Source organism: Gracilinanus agilis, chromosome 1 (assembly GCF_016433145.1).
Source record: "Gracilinanus agilis isolate LMUSP501 chromosome 1, AgileGrace, whole genome shotgun sequence".
In the NCBI taxonomy this organism is placed as follows: Eukaryota; Metazoa; Chordata; class Mammalia; order Didelphimorphia; family Didelphidae; genus Gracilinanus; species Gracilinanus agilis.
In genome coordinates this window covers 85,031,276-85,051,845 of record NC_058130.1, presented here as the reverse complement: position 1 = coordinate 85,051,845, position 20,570 = coordinate 85,031,276, and the positions used below count along the sequence as shown (strand labels likewise).

The 20,570-nt window shown below is 44.4% G+C and overlaps 1 protein-coding gene and 3 non-coding genes across 6 annotated transcripts; all 4 read right to left on the bottom strand.

The window, feature by feature from the left end:
• Positions 1 to 6,554: 6,554 nt before the first annotated feature.
• Positions 6,555 to 19,835, bottom strand: TBRG4 (transforming growth factor beta regulator 4). Of its 3 annotated transcripts, XM_044672395.1 has the most exons (12): positions 19,528 to 19,835; positions 18,383 to 18,472; positions 15,513 to 15,980; positions 14,096 to 14,419; positions 12,913 to 13,084; positions 12,408 to 12,565; positions 11,788 to 11,898; positions 11,077 to 11,221; positions 10,526 to 10,780; positions 9,850 to 9,961; positions 9,494 to 9,608; positions 6,555 to 6,971 (listed from the first exon to the last, which is right to left on the bottom strand). In XM_044672395.1, the coding sequence occupies exons 3-12, from the start codon at positions 15,906 to 15,908 to the stop codon at positions 6,870 to 6,872; spliced, it is 1,890 nt and encodes a 629-aa protein (XP_044528330.1). In that variant the 5' UTR covers positions 15,909 to 15,980; positions 18,383 to 18,472; positions 19,528 to 19,835; the 3' UTR covers positions 6,555 to 6,869. The 3 variants fall into 3 exon arrangements, 2 of the variants coding, with proteins under 2 accessions (XP_044528330.1, XP_044528412.1); XR_006506071.1 differs by lacking the exon at positions 6,555 to 6,971 and having other exon boundaries at positions 9,517 to 9,608; positions 10,566 to 10,780; XM_044672477.1 differs by lacking the exons at positions 6,555 to 6,971; positions 9,494 to 9,608 and having other exon boundaries at positions 9,870 to 9,961; positions 10,483 to 10,780.
• Positions 9,189 to 9,326, bottom strand: LOC123232797. The gene has a single exon (XR_006505301.1). It is a non-coding gene; the product is annotated as a small nucleolar RNA SNORA5 (small nucleolar RNA).
• Positions 10,252 to 10,389, bottom strand: LOC123232796. The gene has a single exon (XR_006505300.1). It is a non-coding gene; the product is annotated as a small nucleolar RNA SNORA5 (small nucleolar RNA).
• LOC123232795 lies at positions 13,616 to 13,752 on the bottom strand. Its single transcript, XR_006505299.1, has one exon. It is a non-coding gene; the product is annotated as a small nucleolar RNA SNORA5 (small nucleolar RNA).
• Positions 19,836 to 20,570: the final 735 nt, after the last annotated feature.

Below are 20,570 nucleotides of genomic sequence, written 5' to 3'. Positions count from 1 at the left end.
GGTGTGTGTATGTGTGTGTATGTGTGTGTGTGTGGGGGGGGGGGGGGTCAGGCGAATGATGTCACCGCTTACTCCGTCCTTCGGCCCCGCCCTCCACGTCTTCCCCCCCCCCCCCCGCCGGGTGCGTGCCAGGCACTGCAGAGCCCGCGGGGGCGGAGGAAGGGACGAGATGGGACCAGGATGGGGGTGGAGGGAGATATAGAGAACCAGGACAAGGAGATGGGGGAAGGATGGGGACGCATCAAGGGAAGCTGGAGGATGGGAAGAGGTGAGGGAGGCCAAGGCTGCCAGGGCCCTCCAGATGGGCCACTCTGCGGTTCCCTGCCCCTAGTTCCCATTTGCCCCCAGAGAGGTGTGGGGGTGGGGTGTTTCCCACAGTGCCGGGGTCCTCCTGTCCCAGGCAGCCTGCAAGCGGCAAACAAGGACAATAAACGCTGGAGACAAGCCCAGCTTGGCTGACAAGCCCTAGCCCCCAACCACTGGGGCGCAGGCAGACCACGGGCAGCCTGACATAGCGGAGAGAACGCTGGTCTTCAGAGTCCAACAGAGCAGAGTTCAAATCTAGCCTCTGACCCTAGTAGTGTGCCCATGGACAAGTCAACCAATTTCCTTATGCCTCATCTATAAAAGGAGGACAATGATGTGCCTAAATGGTAATGCTAGGAAAAAGAGGTCCAGGCAATGATCTTAAGCCTTCTTCACATACCTGATAAGTTTGTGCAGGAACCTAGAAAATCACTGGCGGCTGAGGAAAGGCCACCTAGAGATAAAGGAAGCTTGGTCAGACTCCTGGCTTCAGACTAATCTAGGGTCTAGAGGGTATAAAAAAGAGCCCCTCTCTGAGCCTCTGTTTCCCCATCTGTAAAGTGAGCATTATAATGTTTGCTTACCACCCTTGTCAGGCTATTGTGAGAAAAGTCCTTTTCCAACTTTCTAGCTCTCTTTGGATGTGAGGTATTATTAAAACAAAAATAGAGCTTCTCCTCCCCCCTCCAAAAAGAAAACACAAAAAACCAAGACATCCTGCTCTTTTGTTTATCTGCCTCAGCTCCTAAGCTTATCCACCCATCAAGAGGTGAACAAATGCTACTCTTCACCCAAAAAACACACACAATTATAAAACTTGCCTCTCCCCGTAATGCAGACACATTTCCTTCTCCAGACCCAGGACTGGTCTTGTTTATACCTCTAGAACCACTGACACCATTTTAATTTACAAAGTGCTCCTTCCTTGAACTGTTGTATTTGAGCCTCGTGGCAACCTTGAGGTGACCATTTTACAGATGAGGAGACAGTTTCAGGCAAAGTGATTTGTCCTTCCTCACGGTGTCAGTGGACAAGTTTAAACCCAGTTCTTTTTGACTCAAGATCTAAAGAGCTTGCCAAGGCACAGAATTGCTCAGAAGGGACATACCTCTCTTAGAACCTGAATGCAAAATGCAGATATTGGACTAGACAAGGGGTGGCAAGGGGGTGCAGTGGGTAGAGCACTCTACCTGGTGTTGGGGAGTTTTTGTGGTTCAGTTATGACCCCATTTGGGATTTTTTTGGCAAAGACAATGGAGTAGTTTACCATTTCCTTCTCCACTTCATTTTACAGGAAACTGAAGCAAAATGAGTTAATTGATCTGCCCTGGATCATACAACTAGTAAGTATCTGAGATTTGAATTCAAAATGTCTTCCTAACTTCAGACCTGGCGCTTTATCCACTGTGCCACCGAGCTGCTCCTCAGGAAGATGTTTTAAAATCTTGCCTCAGATACTTACCAACTGTATGAACTTGGGCAAGTCACTTAACCCTGTTTACATCAGCTTCCCCATCTGTAAAATGGTTGTTATGAAGATGAAATAATTGTGAAGTCAGCATAGTTCCTGGCACCTAGTAAGCATGATATAATTCTTAGATGTACAGAGAGATGATTTCTAAGACCCTTTTTGGTTGTGATTTCACCAGCTTATCCAGAGGAAAAAAGGGATTCATCAAATCAACCAATCAGGTATAGCAGGCTTTGAAGTCAGGCGTCTCACTAAGCTACCTCTATCTCCAGGTGACCTTTCCTCAGCCACCAGTGATTTTCTGGGTTCCTGCACAAACTTATTAGGTATACGAAGATTAAAATGATGCCAGAGATTTGTGGGGTAGTCCAATAGGACCTTGTCCTTCAGAGGATCTCCAAGCAAGCTAACAGCAGCATACATCACAGTCTAGACTTAGTAAACCCTCCAAAAGGCAAAGGGAAAGGCCTTCTCTGCCTCTCCCAGAAGTAAGCTGCCAAGAATGCCAGGAGGCATAAAACACTGAACTTGCCCTCAAGGGGTCAGGAAACTGAGGCACAGAACAGGCAGTTTGTTTCAGAGAACAAACCCGCCCTGGAAATACAGGGGAAAGCTTGGATCTAGAGGTGACAGATTGTAGAGATCATCTAGTCCAGCTCTTCATTTTAAGAGGGAAAATAGAGGGAAGGTAATTTCCCAAAAGCCAGGTCCTCTCCTTGCAAAGTAAGGGCTCCACTATGCCGTATTGATTCCTTTGTCATGCTATGATGAGGGGAAGCAGAACCAAAATAGATTATTAGCATCCTTAGTCCTTTCCTCTGTCATGTAGCTGAAGCTAGGAAGGATTTGGGAGGGTGTGTGGTGTGGTGGGAAATGATTCTCTATATTAGCTTTTCTTATCCAAAAGCCAAAGCTAGACCAAAAAGGGGTGGAGCTCTCTAAAGATTGGTCCTCCCAGTCATCCAGTAGTGGTCACCATGGAAACCACCTCCCAGTTGCTTAGTAACCACAGGGCCCAGCTGCATCAGCAGCCATTTCCAGAGCAATGAGACAAGAAAGGCAGTAGGGCTCAACTGGGATCAGGTGAGGGAGGGTTCTTAGGCAGAGATCAGGTTTAAAAGATTGTAATTAGGTAATTTTCTCTACCCTCCCTCCCCACCGGTGAGTAACAACTGGAAAATGGCAAGTATTTTGAATCAGAGGTCAAAGTCTGCTATTTTTGTTGTATGGCTTTTGGTAGGTCACTTTACTTTGGGGGAAGAGGCTGTTTCCCAATCTGTAAAATTACATTTTCCAGCTCAAAATGGTCATTTTAATTTCTATTTGTCCCTTCCACACATAACCAAAACTGTACTCCTTCCAATTTTTGTCCTTTTATATATCTCCCAGGTAGGAAACTTAGCATCATTGTTTTTTCCTTCTTTGCATGGGGGGGATGAGTGGGGGTAGTATGATGCAGTGGAAAGAATGCTGGACAGAGGGGTCAGGACTAAGTCCACCCCTGATGCTTGATGGCTCCTCTGTCTAGGGAAGCCTGTGGACCTCTAGATGCATGAATATTCTCACAATGTTCTTACGTGCATGAAAAGTATATAGGAAACTAATTATATTGAAAGTTGCCCAAAAAATTTATAAAAATATTTAGACTAGTTTAAATGTCTCCATTCTAGTCCAACTGGACCATTTCACAGAATTTGGCCCAGAGCAGTTGTGATTTGTCCAAGGCCATACTACTAGTTATGAGAGATGGCTTTCTCTGGTCCAGCCCTCTTCCCATTTAATTGATCTTCCAGTCTTTCCTTCCCAAACCACTCCAAATTTGCCAGAATAACCTAAAATACAACCATATAAATTCACCATTGCCATTAAGTTAAGGCCTTGACTCACTTCCCTTGGCATTCAAGGCCTTTCATGTTTCCAGACTACCTTTCTGACCTCATCCTGCTCTACAAATTAAAACACCCAGAGATGGGCAAACATGCAAAAGAACGAGTCTCAGGAGGCCAGAATTAAGACCAGTGAAGGGTTGGGGATGAAAGCAGATTACAGCCAGTTTTAACACATGCAGACTAGGCTTCAAGACTTTCCTATCAAAGGGAATCTGGTTTTCAAGAGACCAGATGACCACTTGCCTGGGACATCATAAAGGAGATTGCTGCTTCCAAGTTTAGGGTTGGATTACAGGGCCTCTGAGGTCTCTTTTGACTAAAACTTCATAACCTGATTGCTGTTCCTGGCAGAAGTCTTATGGAACTATTGCCCCTCCATGAACACCTCCTTCTCCTCCCCCAATGCCCAGTTCAAGCTCTACACAAGTAAACACCCATGATGAAATTCTAGCTCCTAGTCATGCCTCATTCAGCTCTAAAAGCTCCATCCTTCACTTGACCCACAATGCCTCTAACAGTAACCTCCACTGACTTGAAGCACCATAAGGAAAGTTTATTCCCCTTAAGTTTTCTAGGGTTGACTCAGGTCTTCCACACAGTATACTTTTAAAAAGAAAAAACTTTTCTTCTGCCTTGAAATCAATACTATTGGTTTCAAGGCAGAAGAGCGGTAAAGGCTAGGCAATGGGGGGATATATGACTTGCCCAGGGTCACAAAGCTAGTGTCAGAGGCCACATTTGAACCTAGGACCTACCATCTCTAGGCCTGGCTCTCCATTCACTGAACCACTCAGCTGCCCCTTAGTGACATCTCTTAGAAAGGGAAGGGCTAGGCAAATGGGATTATATGACCTGCCTGATCTACTCAGATGCTCCTGACACCAGGTATGGGGTTTTCTCCACTGGGCCACTCAGATGCTCCCACAGTACACACATAGGACCAGTTTAAAGGCATCCCAATGCAGCACTCACTTGGAGTTCTAAGTTTAGAAGGGAACTCAGATTTAGGAGACACTTTCAAGTTTTCATTAAAAGCTAAGAGTAAAGTGCTGGCATATTAGGAAACGGCCAAGGAAGGAGAAAAGGCAAAAACATAACCAGACACAATGTTTTCTTTTCTGACTTCATTCTGGTCACAGTAGACTTTGGAGTCAAAAGACCTTAATACAGGTCTTAGCTTTTCCATTTATGAGCTGTGAGCTTGTCCAGGCCACTTTGTGAGTGGTAGTTTACAAATTTTTTCATTGTATGGGAACACATGTGGAATTAAAATAACTATTGTCAGTTTTGCATTCTGATCCCCAACTTGCATTTCCTGGGGAGGAAGCATCTTCCCTTCCCCTTAAGCACAAAACTTCACCATTTTTTCATGTTAATAGAGCTTGGCCTCCAACAACTTCCCAAGGGTTAATAAGCTGCCTCAGGATATTTAGAAACCTATTCAGGGAGGTAGACTAGACTAACCATAGGGAAATAAGCTTCCATGCTACTGAAAGCATCCTTAAAACCTTTTCTTAAAAATCTATAAACCATTCAGTGACCTAAAAGCCTTTCCACAGCTGGCAGGGGGTGAGGGTAGATCTTTCTGAAGAAAGGAATGAAGTATAATAGTTGGGTTCTGGACTAATGAAGAGGCAGCATTCTCCAGAACTATGACCCACCCTTGCTTCTGCATCAATTAAGGGTTAAAATGTTCTTCTTGGAGTTCCCATTTACTCCTGAATACTTGGGAGGAGCAGTCCTGGATAGAAATGAGTTTGGGATGTTGACCCCAAAAGATATTTTAATCTTTCTCAGTTTGGAATTCCACGATATGTTTCAGATTATTTTGAGGAGTCCCATCCCAAAGGGCAGAGATGGGAGGTGTGTGCAACATCCAATTTGGACATGCCTCTCCAAAGAAATGCTTGAATGTTAAGAGTAAGATGAACTTCAGGAAGCAGTATTAGTATTTTTTTCTCTTTGACAATAGCGAGGACCAAGCCATAGCTAGAAGGGACCCCAGAGGTTTCCTAGTCCCATTTCCTCACCTTCCAGATGAGAGGAAGTCATCATTTCTGGGTCTATTTTCTTAACTCACCCAGAAATCCTATGTGCTTGCTCTATGCCAGTGATTCCCAAAGTGGGTGCCACCACCCCCTGGTGGGGGCTGCAGCAATCCAGGGGAGTGGTGATAGCCACAGATGCATTCATCTTTCCTATTAAAATAAAAAATCTTTCCTATTAAAATAAAAAAATTTAATTTCCAGGGGGCTAAGTAATATTTTTTTCTGGAAAGGGGGCGGTAGGCCAAAAAAGTTTGGGAACCACTGCTCTATGCCAAGATTTTCCTCTATACAGGAGCCTGGCCTGAAGATCGCTCCTATTCTACCCTTTGGAGAACCTAAGCCCTGGCTTCTGCTCCCCAGAGTACTCATTTTGGGCAAGGGTACCCTCAGTTAAGTATCCCGCAGAAGGCTGAGGGTGGGAAGCTGCTATTGCATTGTGTACTTCATAGAAGTGGAGAGAATAAGCATTTATTAAGTATAATGTCCTACTATGTTCCATGGACAGTGCCAAGTATTTTATAAATACCTGCTTTTTGCCAACAACTTTGGGATGTTGGGCCTTTATTACTTCCATGTTATAGTTGAGGAAATGAAGGCAGAGGTTAATTTGTGCCCAAGATCACACAACTAGGAAACACCTGAGGCTGGATTTCAACTCCAGCCTTCCTGACTCCAGAACCATAACTATCCACTCACTGCATTACTTAATTGCCTCTCAGACAGGATCCCTCTGCCTTTCCTGATGAAGGAAAGATGTTAGTGGGGTAACAATGCTAAATCAAGATGGGGCACTAGCAGCCTTCCTTCCTGAAGCTCCTGCAATTATGTCCTCAGATTCACTGCTCAGAGGGAAACCTTTATTAAGGAAATGTCCTTTACAATGGGGAAATGAAGATTAGACCCCCTTCCCCCACCCACAACAGGACTGGGTTATCCAATAACCTCAGTTCAGTAGCAGCAGGAACTAGATCATCAAAGAGAGGCCCTAAACAACTGGCATCCAGTGCCCAGGCATGCTCTTGTCAGGCAAAGACAGTGCTGCTCCAAGTATCTGGAAGTAAGCTCCAACAGCCTCAAAAGAAAAAAGATCTTCCCTTCAACATAAGTGCTTCCCCTGCAAGGCTGAAGCTAATATAAGGCTAGAAAAAAGGAAGGTCACTTGGCCAGGTCCTCTGCCACAGTCTTCCCCATCTTGTCCTTTAGGTAGGCACCCTTCTGCCATTCAGACTTCAGCTCCAGCCACTCGTAGTAGGGAACCTAAGGAGGTCAAAACAGAGGTCAGGATGGCCCAAAGTAGCCAAAGGAAGAGCAGGTACATCCTGTCAGCATCTTAGCCCTACCAAGGGAAGGCTCAGTGTCATACATAAAGTGGCAGCATGAGTATTCTGGGTTCTTTCAGTCAATACTAACTAGCTCTTCAAAGCTCTCTTGTCCAATTTAAGGATGACCCTATGTACATGTCAAGTATAGCTGGTGAACAGAATCGCTGTCAAAGGCAAAATTCTGAAGTTCAATGCCATCCTTTTAGAGAAACTGCTTGCCCAACCCCACCCTCCTTCCTTTAATTCAGCTCATTTGAACCCCTTTTCTCCCCTGGTCTTGGTCCTGTTTCAGAGGATAATGTGATTTTCCTTTCCAAGGTTAACTATTTGGTTTGGGCCCTTACTCTATGACTTTTGGCCTTTCTAGTCCCTGGCAATTATACTCCCACACACTTTTTTTTTTTTTTTAAACCCCTGCCTTCCTTCTTAGAATCAATACTGGACATTGGTTCTAAGGCAGAAGAGTGGGAAGGGATAGGTAATGAGGGTTAAGTGATTTGCCCAGGGTCAGACAACTAGGAAGTGTCTGAAGCCACGTTTGAACCCAGGACCTCCCATCTCTGGGTCTGACTCCCAATCCACTGAGCCACCAGCTGCCCCCCACCCACCCCATTTTTAATAGTGTATACCTCTACTTAAAAAGGGTCCATACATACGCTCAGGCCTCTGCTTTCCTAAAAACCCCAAAGGAACATTTAGATCAACCCTGAACAGCACTCTAATATACCAACTTGTCCAGTATATCCAGACACCCAAATTTCTAGGGAAAGTAGCCTCTATCAATTGGCTTGCCACCAATTCCTTCCATTATTCCAATCTCCTTAATGTCATCTATAGCAGAGTTTATGGCAAATCCCAAGTTCTTCTTCTTGTCTTTATCCTCTTTGATATCTAGCATTTGAGTCTGTAGACAAGTCCCTCCCTTCCTTTGTCTTCCAAGGCACTCCTAGCATTCTGAAGATCACTGACCTATCACACACTGTCTTTGGCATAAGCCTTTTCTCTTGGCAATCTTACTGACTCTAATGGCTTCACTGATGACATCTGTGCAGGGGACTTACAAATCTATTAAGCCTGGCTCCAAGCTCTTCCCAGAATAGCTGTCTTCTATTCCCAACTATCTGCTGAACACCCACCCTTAAAACACATAACCATCACCTCAAACTCGATATACCCGATACTAAACCTACCTTCTTTCCAAAAACATTTGCTCCTCAATTCTTTATTCTTTCCATTTATGGCACTATCACTTTCCAAGTCGCTGAAACTTGAACTCAGTCATCGTTGACTTCCTTGTTTCCCCACTACCTCCCAGATTCCATTTCTGAAACACTTCCTGAATCCATATCCTCACTTACTCTTTCATTAAGGATCAGCAGCAGCACTCAACTGGGGTCTTAAGTCTCCTAACTGACCTCTTTGCCTCCAGTTTCTTTTCTATCACTACCCAAGTAATCTTCCTAACGTGAAGCTTTGACCCAACAGTCCTCTGTTAAATGGTCTGCCACCATGTCAAACCTTAGTCAGATTCTGATAGCAAAGCAATCATGGCCTGGTGGAAGAAGGTTTGGAAGAGGAACTTTTGTTTCAAAAGAGTGTACAGTAAGACAGGTAGAATTCTATGTATGCACCCCAGCCCATTAATGAACACATAGCATAGCCTTTTAGTGAGAGGGAACCTTTCCTCAGGATCCCCAGGTAAGGCTGTAAGAGGGTCTGGGGAAAAGGATATCAGCTGGGTCTCCTCAAGAGCTCCTGATAATACCACTTATATCTATGTGATTTCTTCATAATTAACTTGGTAATCTTCTAAGACTAAACTCACTCCTCTATGAAACCTTCCCCGATTCCCCCCTAAGCTAGAGACAATTTCTCCCACTTTTTAATTTTTCATGGACCTGAGAACTGAATGAAGCAGTCTTTCTAACTGTCAGTTGATCTCTAGGCCCACATTTCTTCTTTTTGACTAAAGTGGACTAAATGAAGGCCCCTTTGGTTAAGGGAGGGGCCCTACCAGACATGTTCTAGCCATAGAAAGTAGATAAAACAGCTGAGAAGCAGGTGGATGGTCAGCTGACAAAAGCAGAGCTGAATGGGACAAATATCAAGCAAGAGGAAATGGATGGAGGAGAGGAATGCCCTGAGCCCAGCCCAATGTCTGCAGCAAGATTTTATCCCCGAGCCCCAGGGAAAGGGACTTGGGGCCCATGAGCTACAGTGTTGCTGTGGCAGCTGTTTGGGCCAGCTCTTGCCATGAAAGGGGGCAGGTGCTGAATTTGACACAGCTGCAAGTCTAAAAGGTTAGGACAAACCAGATACAGCTAAGTTCAAGATATGGGTACCCACATGGAACCCTCCCATTCCTTTGGTCTGGCTCCTCTTCTCTGCCAACTCAGAAGATTCAGTCAACATGGCGGGTCATGGCTTTGCCTAACCACCCCCATAGCCAGTACTCACATCGACCACCAGGAGGCCTGCAGCCTGAAGGTGACGCCTGGCCATAACAAATCGACCCAGCAGATCCTTGCTTCGGCTGGTGAAATTGGGAAACTCCCATCGAAGAAATGCCAACCTAGAGAACAGGCAAGAGCAGAAAGTTGAGCATTACTCAGTGTAAAGATTCCCTTTTCTTTCTCAAACACAAAGGAATGGGAAGATCAAAAAGGAAAACAGAAAAGAGGAAAAAGCAAGCCCCAAAGGGAGAGAAACTGTCTTCTGCTCCTGCCTTCCAATGTAGGAATGGCCCTTGTCCGTCCCCCAACCCCTGCCGCTAGTGATGTTCCACAGTTTGGAAAAACAAGTGCATTCATTACCTCTTGGCACCAGGGGGTAAAGGCTGAGTTCCAGTTGGCTGAGCCAGGTGAGGTGCCATAAAGTTCTTCATGGGCAGAGGCTGATTGTCCACATCAAGTACCAACTCAGCATCTGAATATCAGGAAAGTAGGACAGATAAGGAGGGGTTGGATGTAAGAGTCAAAGAGCAATGGAGAGTAAACAAGTTGGGGGGTTCAATTGAGATCCAAATCCTTAGAGGAAAGCTTTCCTGAATAGATTTGGGAACAATGATATGGGCAGGATAGGCCTGTGCCTCAGTGATATGTCAAACACGAGTTAATTAAGTGGAGGCAGGTTAACTGGAAGCTGCTGTTTAGGGAAGTCCAAGAGAAATGCGGAAAAATGTCTGGAGAAGAGTAATACCATAGCAAAGCCCAGCCCAGTGTCTGCAGCAAAATTTTATCCCCAAATCCCAGGCAGAGGGACTTGGGGCCCATGAGCTACAGTGTTGCTGTGGCAGCTGTTTGGGCCAGCTCCTGCCATTAAAGGGGGCAGATGCTGAATTTGACACAGCTGCAAGGTTGTAGGAAAAACCAAGTAGTTCAATAGAAGCTCTAGGAGTTTTAGACTGGAGGTAGTAAAAATAGGAGGAGGATATTTATGGAACCAACCCCATCAGTCCAAGTACAGGGTGGGGGGGATGGGTAGCCTCACCCAACTCCCAGCCGTACTGAGTAGTCTCTCCAAAACGGACCTTGTCCTCACTTCCCAGCCACCCTTTCATTATGTCCTGGAAATCCTTCAGCATAGGCGTCATCTTCCTAGATGTGGAGGTTTGGAGGCAGAAGGCCTGTTGGCAAGTGGCAAGTGGCAAGTAGGGTCCAATGTACTTTGGATGTTCCAGCTGAGCGGTGGCATTAATATGGACCAGCTTCTGGCAGATGTTTTGGTTCTGAGGGAATTTGCTGTCTGCAACAGAACAGAGTCACATGCCAAGGAAGGACACTACAGGAAATGTTCGAATACTTCAGCTTGTCAATCAGAGGAAGCTAAAAATGAGAAGGGTTGAAAGCCTGGAGGGCATCTTGTACCTGGACCACAGAGACAGACCCATGGCCCAGGAGCAGTACCACTATTCTGCCAACCATGTAGGTCACTGTCAAAGCTGAACTGGCTCCTAGCAGTTCAAGGAGAATGGAAAAATACACAAGAGATGCCAGGCTCCATTTCCCCCACCATTCTTTCTCATCTCTTCAATGGCTTACCTAGAAATTGCTTGTGAAATTCCTGGGAGAGAACCCCTTGAAGCTGGGCCTCCTGTACTTGCTGCAGTACACATAGGGACCACACCACATCAACTTGCAGGATGGGGTTCAGATTGGCCAACTCTGACTCCAGCTTCCTGTGCACCTGGAGAAAGGAATAGGTGTGAGGCTACCCTTGTCTCTCTCAATCACTGGCCATCCCAAGGCAGAATAGCTACTAATATGACCATAGAATTAGATGCACAACCCAAGGATGAAGGCAGACTGCCAAAAAAAAAAAAAAAAAAAAAAAAAAAAAAGAGGGTACATGCTTGACCTTCTGTCACCTTAGTAGGACACAGACCCTCCTTTTAGAGCCTGAACCTATGACTCAAGGCTTTTTCTGTTTTGCACTTGAACCCCAATGACTTGCTTCTCCCTTCTTGGGCACTGCCACTTTTAAACTACCATTCCCCAGCACTTGCTTTTATTGCCTTTTCTACATACTTGACCACAAGACTCATTATTAGGGTTTATTTACAAGGAAAATTTAGACAGCTGCAGCCCTTCTTCCTTTGAACTCCTCTCCCACTATTCAGAAGGGCACTATGGCCCCATTCTAGTTAGTTTTTCATTGATTCTCTAGCACTAGATCACATGCCTACATAGTTCCCTGATCTCACTTCTAGTGTTCCCCCCAGGAAGAAGAAATGGGGTTAAGAAAAAACATACCAAACTGAAGAACTGCTCTTCTTGCTCAGGATGGAAGTTCAGACGAGCAAACGCCAGGATCATGTTGCTCAGCTGGAGTGGGGTAAAGCTGTCTGCCTTGTTCAGTATATGCTGGGGGCCAGAAGAGGTAGGGGCAAAGAGAAGAGGTTACTAACTAGCCTCTCATCCCATATCCCATTATCCAACAACCAATGTACCTGGCAGACACACATCTAGTCTATTCCCCCTGAGGACATGGGTCACTTCCTAAACACCTAAGCCCTATGGCTCTTCTAGAAATGTGAGCTTCCTAGTGGTAGAAGAATACATATATGCCACAGTCAACAGATCTTGGGGTTTCCAAGCCCTGTAACAACCTGGGTGGATAAGGGGACTGTGGACCTGTTAATGTTAAAGTTTCTCAAGAAAATGAATAAATCAGTAATAATAATCAGTGGCTCCTTGTTTTCTATCTATCCATCTAGGAGATGCCTTTCTAGCTAGTCCTTTAACAAGGTCTGGCGCACAAACCACTCTCATCTTTGCAAACTTTTTCAAGTTTTATATAAATAGCAGTCATTGTTCCCATCTAAAATGTACCTCCCAGCTCCAGGGTGACAGTTCATCTGATCCCTGCTTACCTGGGCAAAGGCTTCAAAAAGAGGCAAGTTGAGCCACTTGAGGAAGGCAAAGGACTTGGAGCACTGAGTTATTTCACTGGGCGTCATGCTGGACACCTGGGGCAATAGTTCAGCAGCGAGTTTCTGGAATATCTGGGTTTGGTGGAAGTTTAGTTTTCCTTTAGGGCAAAGGAGACTATAGTGAGCTTAAAGAGAGAACCCCTAAGGGAATGAGGGAGGAGCTAGAGCAATCCTTAGTCAGCAAAGCCACCCTTTTATCCCAGACCTCAGGAATCATGGCCCCACCCTATCACCACACAATCCAGAACTGCTAATGGCTTTTTTTCTGGGTTAAAGGAAGAGGGATATGTGGGGTCCAAGTGCTACAGTGCTTCTATAGCAGCCTTTTAGAACAAACACTGATTTGACAAAGGGAAAGGAAAACTAGACATGACAAGGGAGGCAAACAATAGGGACAAGACCCTTACATCCCTTGCCCTCCTCCGAACTACCTCCAATGTTTTACCATAAGCATATGCGAAGTCAATAAGCATTCCTCTTGTCAGGGTAAAAGGTTTCTGAGCCAGGTGGTAGGAGATGGCACGAAGAAGGGGCACTGACCGCCGGTTCTGAGACGCCATGGTCAGCATCACTCTCCGCAGGTCCTCAGGGCCAAACTGCTCTGCCAGCTCCAGGAACTGTCAACCACAGCCACCCAGGGAGGTCAGCTAGCTGGGCAGCTGCCATTCTGTTGCACCAAGATGGGGGAGGGGGAGGAGCTAGAGAATTGTTTTCAGTCCAGCACCCAAACAATGATCCCACCCCCTTAACCCGCCCCCCCCAAGAACTACCCTATGAAATCTGCTAATCCCTATAGCAGGGGTCGGCAACGTATAGCTCTCGAGCCATATCTGGCTCTTTCTGCAGGAGCCATAAAGTCAATTTTTTTTCAGGCGCTGTTACAGGAGCGCACACTGTGAGCACTGTATGGCTCTCATGAAATTACATTTTAAAAAATGTGGCTTTATGGCTCTCACAGCCAGAAAGGTTGCCGACCCCTGCCTATAGGGTACTTCCTGACTGAGCTATCAAGATTCTTATATGCAAGACCATTCTGGATATCACAAACTCCTAGAAAGAATGAAAAGCTATCAAAGTCTCAGAGACTCCTATGGCTACTTAGGACCTGAAACCCAAACACTTGAGAGAAAGGTTTGCTGGAAGAAATTCATTGTATGAAGCCAAACTTATCCCCAGGTCCCAGGAAATGGGACATAGGGCCCATGAGCCACAGTGTTTCTATGGCAGCCTTTTGGGCCAGCCCTTGCCATGGACAGAGGCAGGTGCTGAATTTGACAAAGCTGCAAGGGTTGAAGTCAACCATAAAACAAACACACACACACACAAAATGGAGTAAATACAGCGGACTGGGAATTAATGAGACTTAAGCTTGAGGAAGCTTAGCTCTTAATGTGAATCTTCTTGTACCACAGGCCTATGCCACCTGGGACTACTTGTTAAAGAACACTATTTCCTGGGCAGAAGCATCTACAGTTTCTGTCCCAGAAGATGTATGCTTAGAGCAGGGAGGGGAAGGAGTAGTCTGGCAAGCTCTGAACTGCACCTATTCTCCCTGAAACCTTATATGAGTGAAGACTCACAAACTCTCAGGCAAAGGGAGATGTGAACTTCAGTCTGTTTCTCAATACCTTGTCCTCTAGACGGCCCATTAGTGCCTCTGAGAGGTGCCCTGCTTTAGTCATGAGGGTCACTACAGTGCGGCAGTCATCAATCTCTGTCCAGCGTCGCTCTAAATACATCAGCAGTTCTGTCAGCAGCTCCTTTGAAGTCTGCTCTTGCATATAGGGTATGCTTGTCTCTGCCAGAAAAACTAGGTTCTTATATTTAACTCGACGAAGCCTCCAGCGAACCTCTTGTTCCACAGATCGCAGATGCTTGGAATTCTCTGGAAGTTGTAATGCATAGAGGCTTCGGAGTAAGTTCATAAGGGTCCCATGCCAGATTGAAGATACCTGGGCCAAGGAAGGAAGAAAATAAATTTTCAGTCTAAAATGTAACTAAAGAGCAACTGGAAAATAATGTGGTGAGAAGGCATTAAAGATCTTTGTATCTCTTGAAATCAAATACAACTTCTGTTTGGCTTTAAAGCCCCTTACAACCTGGTCCTAACTTATCTATGCTAATTTATTTTATGCATTTAAAAATGACTGAGTCTATGGGCCTCACCAGGCTAGCAAAGAGATCCATAATATACATATGCCAAATTGAGCTCATTATTCTTTCTCCTAAACTTGTCCTAACTTTTATCATCCTCTACTTTTAGTTAGTTGATTGATTATATTAACAAATATATGACACACATATGTGATAAATCATCTCGATTTCTTTTCCATTCTCACTACCAACACCTTAACATAGGCCCTTATCACTAATCTGCCTGGAGGACTGCAATGGCTCTAAATGAGTCTTCATATTTCCAAGTCATATGCACAAATCTATCCATCATAAATTTAAAAATCCATCAAATCATTATCAGAATAATCTTATGCAAAGACTTGGTTATGTCACTGCTCAAAAATATTTAGTGGCTCCTCATTGCTTATTGGATTATGCTTAAATTCCTAAAGTCCTAGCAGTCCTCCACCACCCTGTACTATGCTTTTAAAAACCAACTCTAATGCCGTCTCTTCAACAAATCCTCGATCACCCCGTCACTAATAGCCCTAGCCATCAGTCTCCAGACCTCATAAAGTTCATTTTGTTGTCCAAATCTTGGCATGCTTCTCATACAAACCATGTAGATTTATATAGAGTCTAAATTCCACAATAATAGATTATTATCAATCTCCCCCAATGCCCAGCACAGTGCAATAGAAGAGCTTAGTGAACATCTGAAAAAATCAATTAAGGATATAGCAGAGTTTTGGCACTGTGAAGACTATATAGAAATATAATCCATAGTTCTTGTCCTATTCTTGGACTGATTGACCATGATTGTACTTAAATATGCAATCCTAAATACCTTATATAAAGAGTAATTTAGTCCTCACAAACACAACAAATATTTTTGTCATTCTAACCTCTTAATAATGCCACATAACCCACCTGCTTGTCCACACTGCGGAAGAGCTTCTGAACTCGGCTATCTTTAATGATTAAGTCTCTGTCCTGGTGCTTATCAGCCAAGAGTCGAGCAAGCTTAATAACAATGATGGCAGCATGGTTATGGTGTAACTTGTGCCTACCATCAAGCAATTCTAGAATTTCCTCAGGGTTGTTGGCCTTCTCAATCTGTTGGTCGACTTCCTGAGGCAAAGGATAAGGAGTGAACACTGGCTCCTTATCTAAAAGATTATCCAAAGTGGAGACGGTGGATCCATGTGTGGTGGTCATCATGTTGCAGGGGACCCTGGCCAGCCTCACTCTGCCAATTACAGTTAAGGGTGAGGTCTGATGGGTGGCCAACAGGCAAATGCAGCGTTTCATCAGGCGAGATGCCATGATGCCCGAGCCCGAGTAGGGACACTGAAGCTGCAGGAGAGGTATACACTTTTAACCCGAGTCACTAAAGACCTGTTAAAGACAGAACCAGGATTTGAAAAGCATAAAGCACCACAAAAAAAATAGATGTTTTATATATAATAGCCTTTCCTGAAACATAAGCATTAAGGACAAGATGTATTTCAAGACCATTTTTCTTCATAGTTCACTTTTCCCAATGCCACCACCAAACAAAATTAAGCACATGGAATAGTGCCTGTATAAATATTTTGGCACTTGACTATTTTCAATCCAGTCACTTAATGCTTTGAATAATTCTCTTTTTTTCTGGAAGTTTTATATCTGTAAATTCCTTAAGGGCAGGACATTTTTATGATTTCTATTCTCTAACCTAGCACTGAACATGAAGCTGGTAACAGGAGCTACTAGAGCTTGATCTCAACAGGTTAACTAATAGAAATCTTGGGCCAGATCTCATTGCAAAGAAGGGTCACTGCTTTCAATGATATTTCACCAGGTTTATCTGCTAAGGCGGTGCCCTCTTCTGGGCAACAGAAGAGGCAATGTGGTGTATATAGCAAAATGAGCTCTGGACTTAAGAGCTGAGATTTGATCGATTGATTGATTGATTTTAAAACCCTTAACTTCTGTGTATTGGCTACTAGGTGGAAGAGTGGTAAGGGTGGGCAATGGGGGTCAAGTGACTTGCCCAGGGTCACACAGCTGGGAAGTGTCCAAGGCCGGATTTGAACCTAGGACCTCCTGTCTCTAGGCCTGACTCTCAATCCAATGAGCTACCCATATCCCCCGATTTGATTTTTTTAAGTCCAAGCCTAACCAATGTGTGGCCACAGGAAAACTGGCTGTTTTCTCATTTCAAATAGGAAGGTTCAACTAGATTTCTTCTAACTAGGGTTACCATCCATCATCCCTGTGACACCATATGTATATTTCTTAAAACTATTAACCTCAAAGGATTTATTCAACTTTATTAAGAACCATCTCCACGCAAGGCACAGATGATAGAGACAAAAAACAGAACAGCCAAGAATCTTATTTTTCACATGATTTTTAAAACTGTGGAAACTACAGTCTAAGTGGGAAGTGAACAGTCTAGTTTGGTGTATAGACTTCATGGATGATAGTAGTGAGAAATAAAGTGAAAAGAGAAGGTTCAAGCAGTTTGTAAATAAAAAGGTAGCCACAAAAAATATCTGTGCAGATAAAGTGTGATTTTAAAAAAACTTAATAACCCGTACCTTCCATCTTAGAATCAATCTTATGTATTTGTTCCAAGGCAAAATGTAAAGGGTGGGCAATGGAGGTTAAATGATTTGTCTAGGGTCACACAGCTAGGAAGTGTCTGAAGACAGATTTGAACAGGACCCTCCTATCTCCAGGCCCAGTTCTCTATTCACTAAGCCACTGACTGAGCTGTCCCCAAGAATGACAGTTTCATAAGATTGTTCTAGTGCTATAGGACACAATGGGAAGGAGGGAATCCACTAAAAGACTATTTTCTATGGCTAAGTGTGAAATAATCAACAGGATGGCAGACTAAGAGCTGGGGCTTTCACTAAACCTCTTTAAGCCTAAAAAAGGGTTGGACTATCTGGCCTTTCTAGCCATAAGCTTTTTTTAAGGGAACCTTGGAGAAGGATGACCATTTCATCTTAGATGAATGTTCATGATAAGAGATAAAATCCAGGAATAGTTTGATGCCTATGAAGACATGTGAAAAAAAAAAAATCAGACTTGTTCTTCTTGGCCAGGCCAGTTGGATCTTGTTTACTAAGAGGCATATAAGTAAGCCATAAAATGAATCTTACTAGCAAGGAGAAATGTATAAAAATGGGAGGGGCAACCCACCCAGGAAGTTCTTCAAAAATTCATAGGTCTTCTAGCAAAGGCTGTAAGATCACTTGTTATATGTCATAGAAAGAAATTCTTTTTTCATGTATGGGTTGTATTGGATGATTTGAAATCCCTACAACTCTTAAATTTCCATTACTCTGAATAGAAGATAAACAGCCTAAAAAGGCAAGAGGGTACTTTTGCACTGGATACTTTCTGGGTCACATGCAGGGTTGATGCTAATCTAAGATGTCAACAGCTGACCTTTTTCACCCTATCCATTTATTTCCCATCTCTCTCCTGGCACTTGCTGGAATTGAAACTCCTAAGAATATTAGTCCTACCTTAAGAAGCCCTAAGTAGATTCCCAAATTTAGCCACTCACTCAAAATGAGAACTATCGTATCCTGACTATCTCTTCTTGAGTTTTCCTAACATTAAAAAAGCAAAAAACACAAAGGCAACCAATCTATAATTAAAACGTTATCAATAAAACTTTTGAGTACTACTATTGAATACTATTTTTTTTAGTTTGAATACTATTCAATTTATCTGAATTCAGGTCATCCTCCTGAAATGACCTGTTTGAAATAAACAGAAACATAATGAAAAATAATTACCTGTGTTATACACCTATAAACATTAGGATCTGGGATTTCAACACTCCTTGCAGGTAGAGACCATGTCTTTTATATACTCTCACCATAGTTCTGGAAAAAAAAGGGGGGGGGGGAAGGTTTGCTTACCTTTGATACTAAGAGCATGAATTTTGCAGATTGATAGCCATATCGGTATACAATTAAGAGGCAGCACAACATAATAGAAAGAGTAGTAAGTCTGAATTCAAGACCTGGGTTTGAACTTCTGCTCTGCCACTGTCTACTAGAGGTCTTAACTAGGTCCTTTAGACCACCACCAAGCCTTTCCTATCTGTAAAAAAGATATTAAACAAAATGACCCTAAAAGACCCTTAACTTTAAAGAATCCCAGGAACTCCTTTCAGTCCTGCTTAAATATCTAATGATATAATTTTCCTTTCCTCGGGCCTGCAGGAGGGGCAGCGTACCGGAAGCCATGAGACCTGGATTCTCCTCCCAGCCATGTGACCTTGAGAAACTACTTCCCCTATCTCTTGTCCTCTGACCCCTCTCTCAGGGATTGAGCTTCTAAGAGTGCTTGAAAAGTTCTAAGCTTCCCAAGGGATGGGAGAGACTGCTCATTTTCTCAAACTGCCAAGTCTTTGGGCGAAACAACGAACTTATTAGCGCTTCCGTTAACCTTAAAGGTCATCGTTTCCAATCCTCTCATTTTGGTCCAGGAAGCTTGAGGGATTTGTTCAGTCTCAAGTGCACGCAGAAGGCGAAGCATTAATGGCATTCGATTCCATGTGGCCTAAAAGAGAGCTACTTCCACCACCACCACCACCCCCACCCCTCCCTGCCTGCAACACGCGGTCCCGCCATTCCAAGGCCGGAAGCCGAGGAGCCGGGGTCGCGAGCGAGGTGAGGGCACCAGGACGGCGGGGTAGAGACCGTAGCAAAGTACAGGCTTCAAGAGCCGAGCCCAAGCTCGATAACGTCCAGCACGCCTCGGGTCAGGAGGGCGGTCCCTAGCTCCGGGATCCCCCAAAAGTTCGGCCTTCCCCTATTCAAGTCTTGGCCTTCGGTCCCTGCCGCCTCGCCTTTGGACTCTTCGGCGGCCTCCTCCTGCCGCTTCCCAACTCCCTCCCCACTTCCCTCCTCGTCCTATCCCGAGCTATACCCACCCAACTCTCTGGGGACAGGGCCCCAAGGCCTTCCGTGCCTCTGACCTCCACACGCTACGCGCGCCAACAAAAGGAATGAACGAACCACCCGCCGACCGCTAGGACACCTGAGGCAGGCGTTGCGCTCGCCCGTGACGTAAACCTGTGCGCGACGGCAGGAAGCCAGGCCCTTCTACTTCCGGGAGGAAGCGTTGGTGTCGTGTACTGCGCGTGGGAAGATAGGAGTGATCCTTGGGGAGGCGCTTAGGCGTTTTAGCAGGAAGGAAAGGGTTCGAGACATATCGGAGCCAAAGGAGTAATAAATAAAAATAAACCATGTCACTTGAGGTTTACAGAGTTCTTTTCATACAATTATCCTGTTAGGTAGGCCACAATTTTTAAAAGGAAATATTGGGGTCAGCTAGGTGACCCAGTGGGTAGAGAAGCCAGTCCTAGAGATGGAGGGTTCTGTATTCAAATTTAACTAAAGATTGCCCAGCTGTGTGACTCTGGACAAGTCATTTAACCCCCATTGGTCCAGCCCTGATCATTCTTCCTTGGAAAGAACCAATACAAAGTATTGATTCTAAGAGAGAAGATAAGGACTTTTAAACAAAGGAAATAATAATAATAGAGATTTCTTCAATAAGATTATAGTTGGGGAGGAAGGTGGAAGGTTATCGATTTCTTCCCTATTTAACAAGTGAGGAAACTGAGGCCCAAGGAAATTAAAGCTACTTGCCAGTGATTATGCAACTTGTAAGGGTTAAGCTGCTAGATTTCACCCTTAGACCTCACTACCCTTTTGCTAGACAGGGAAACCCTGACCTCAAAATCTGACATCTAGTTTGTTATTCTTTATGGTCAGTCTAGCTTTTAAAGCTTTTTTACATCTATGAACACTGTAGACCTCTGTAGTTTTGAGTTGGAAACTGACCTCACTCATTCAGGAAAATTAGCCTTCTAAAACTGACTGTGCTCAGCTCTCTTCTTAAAAATATAAAGTTAATAAAAATCTTCAAAGGCACTCTTTTGCCAACATCAGATTTTGTCTACCTTTCAGT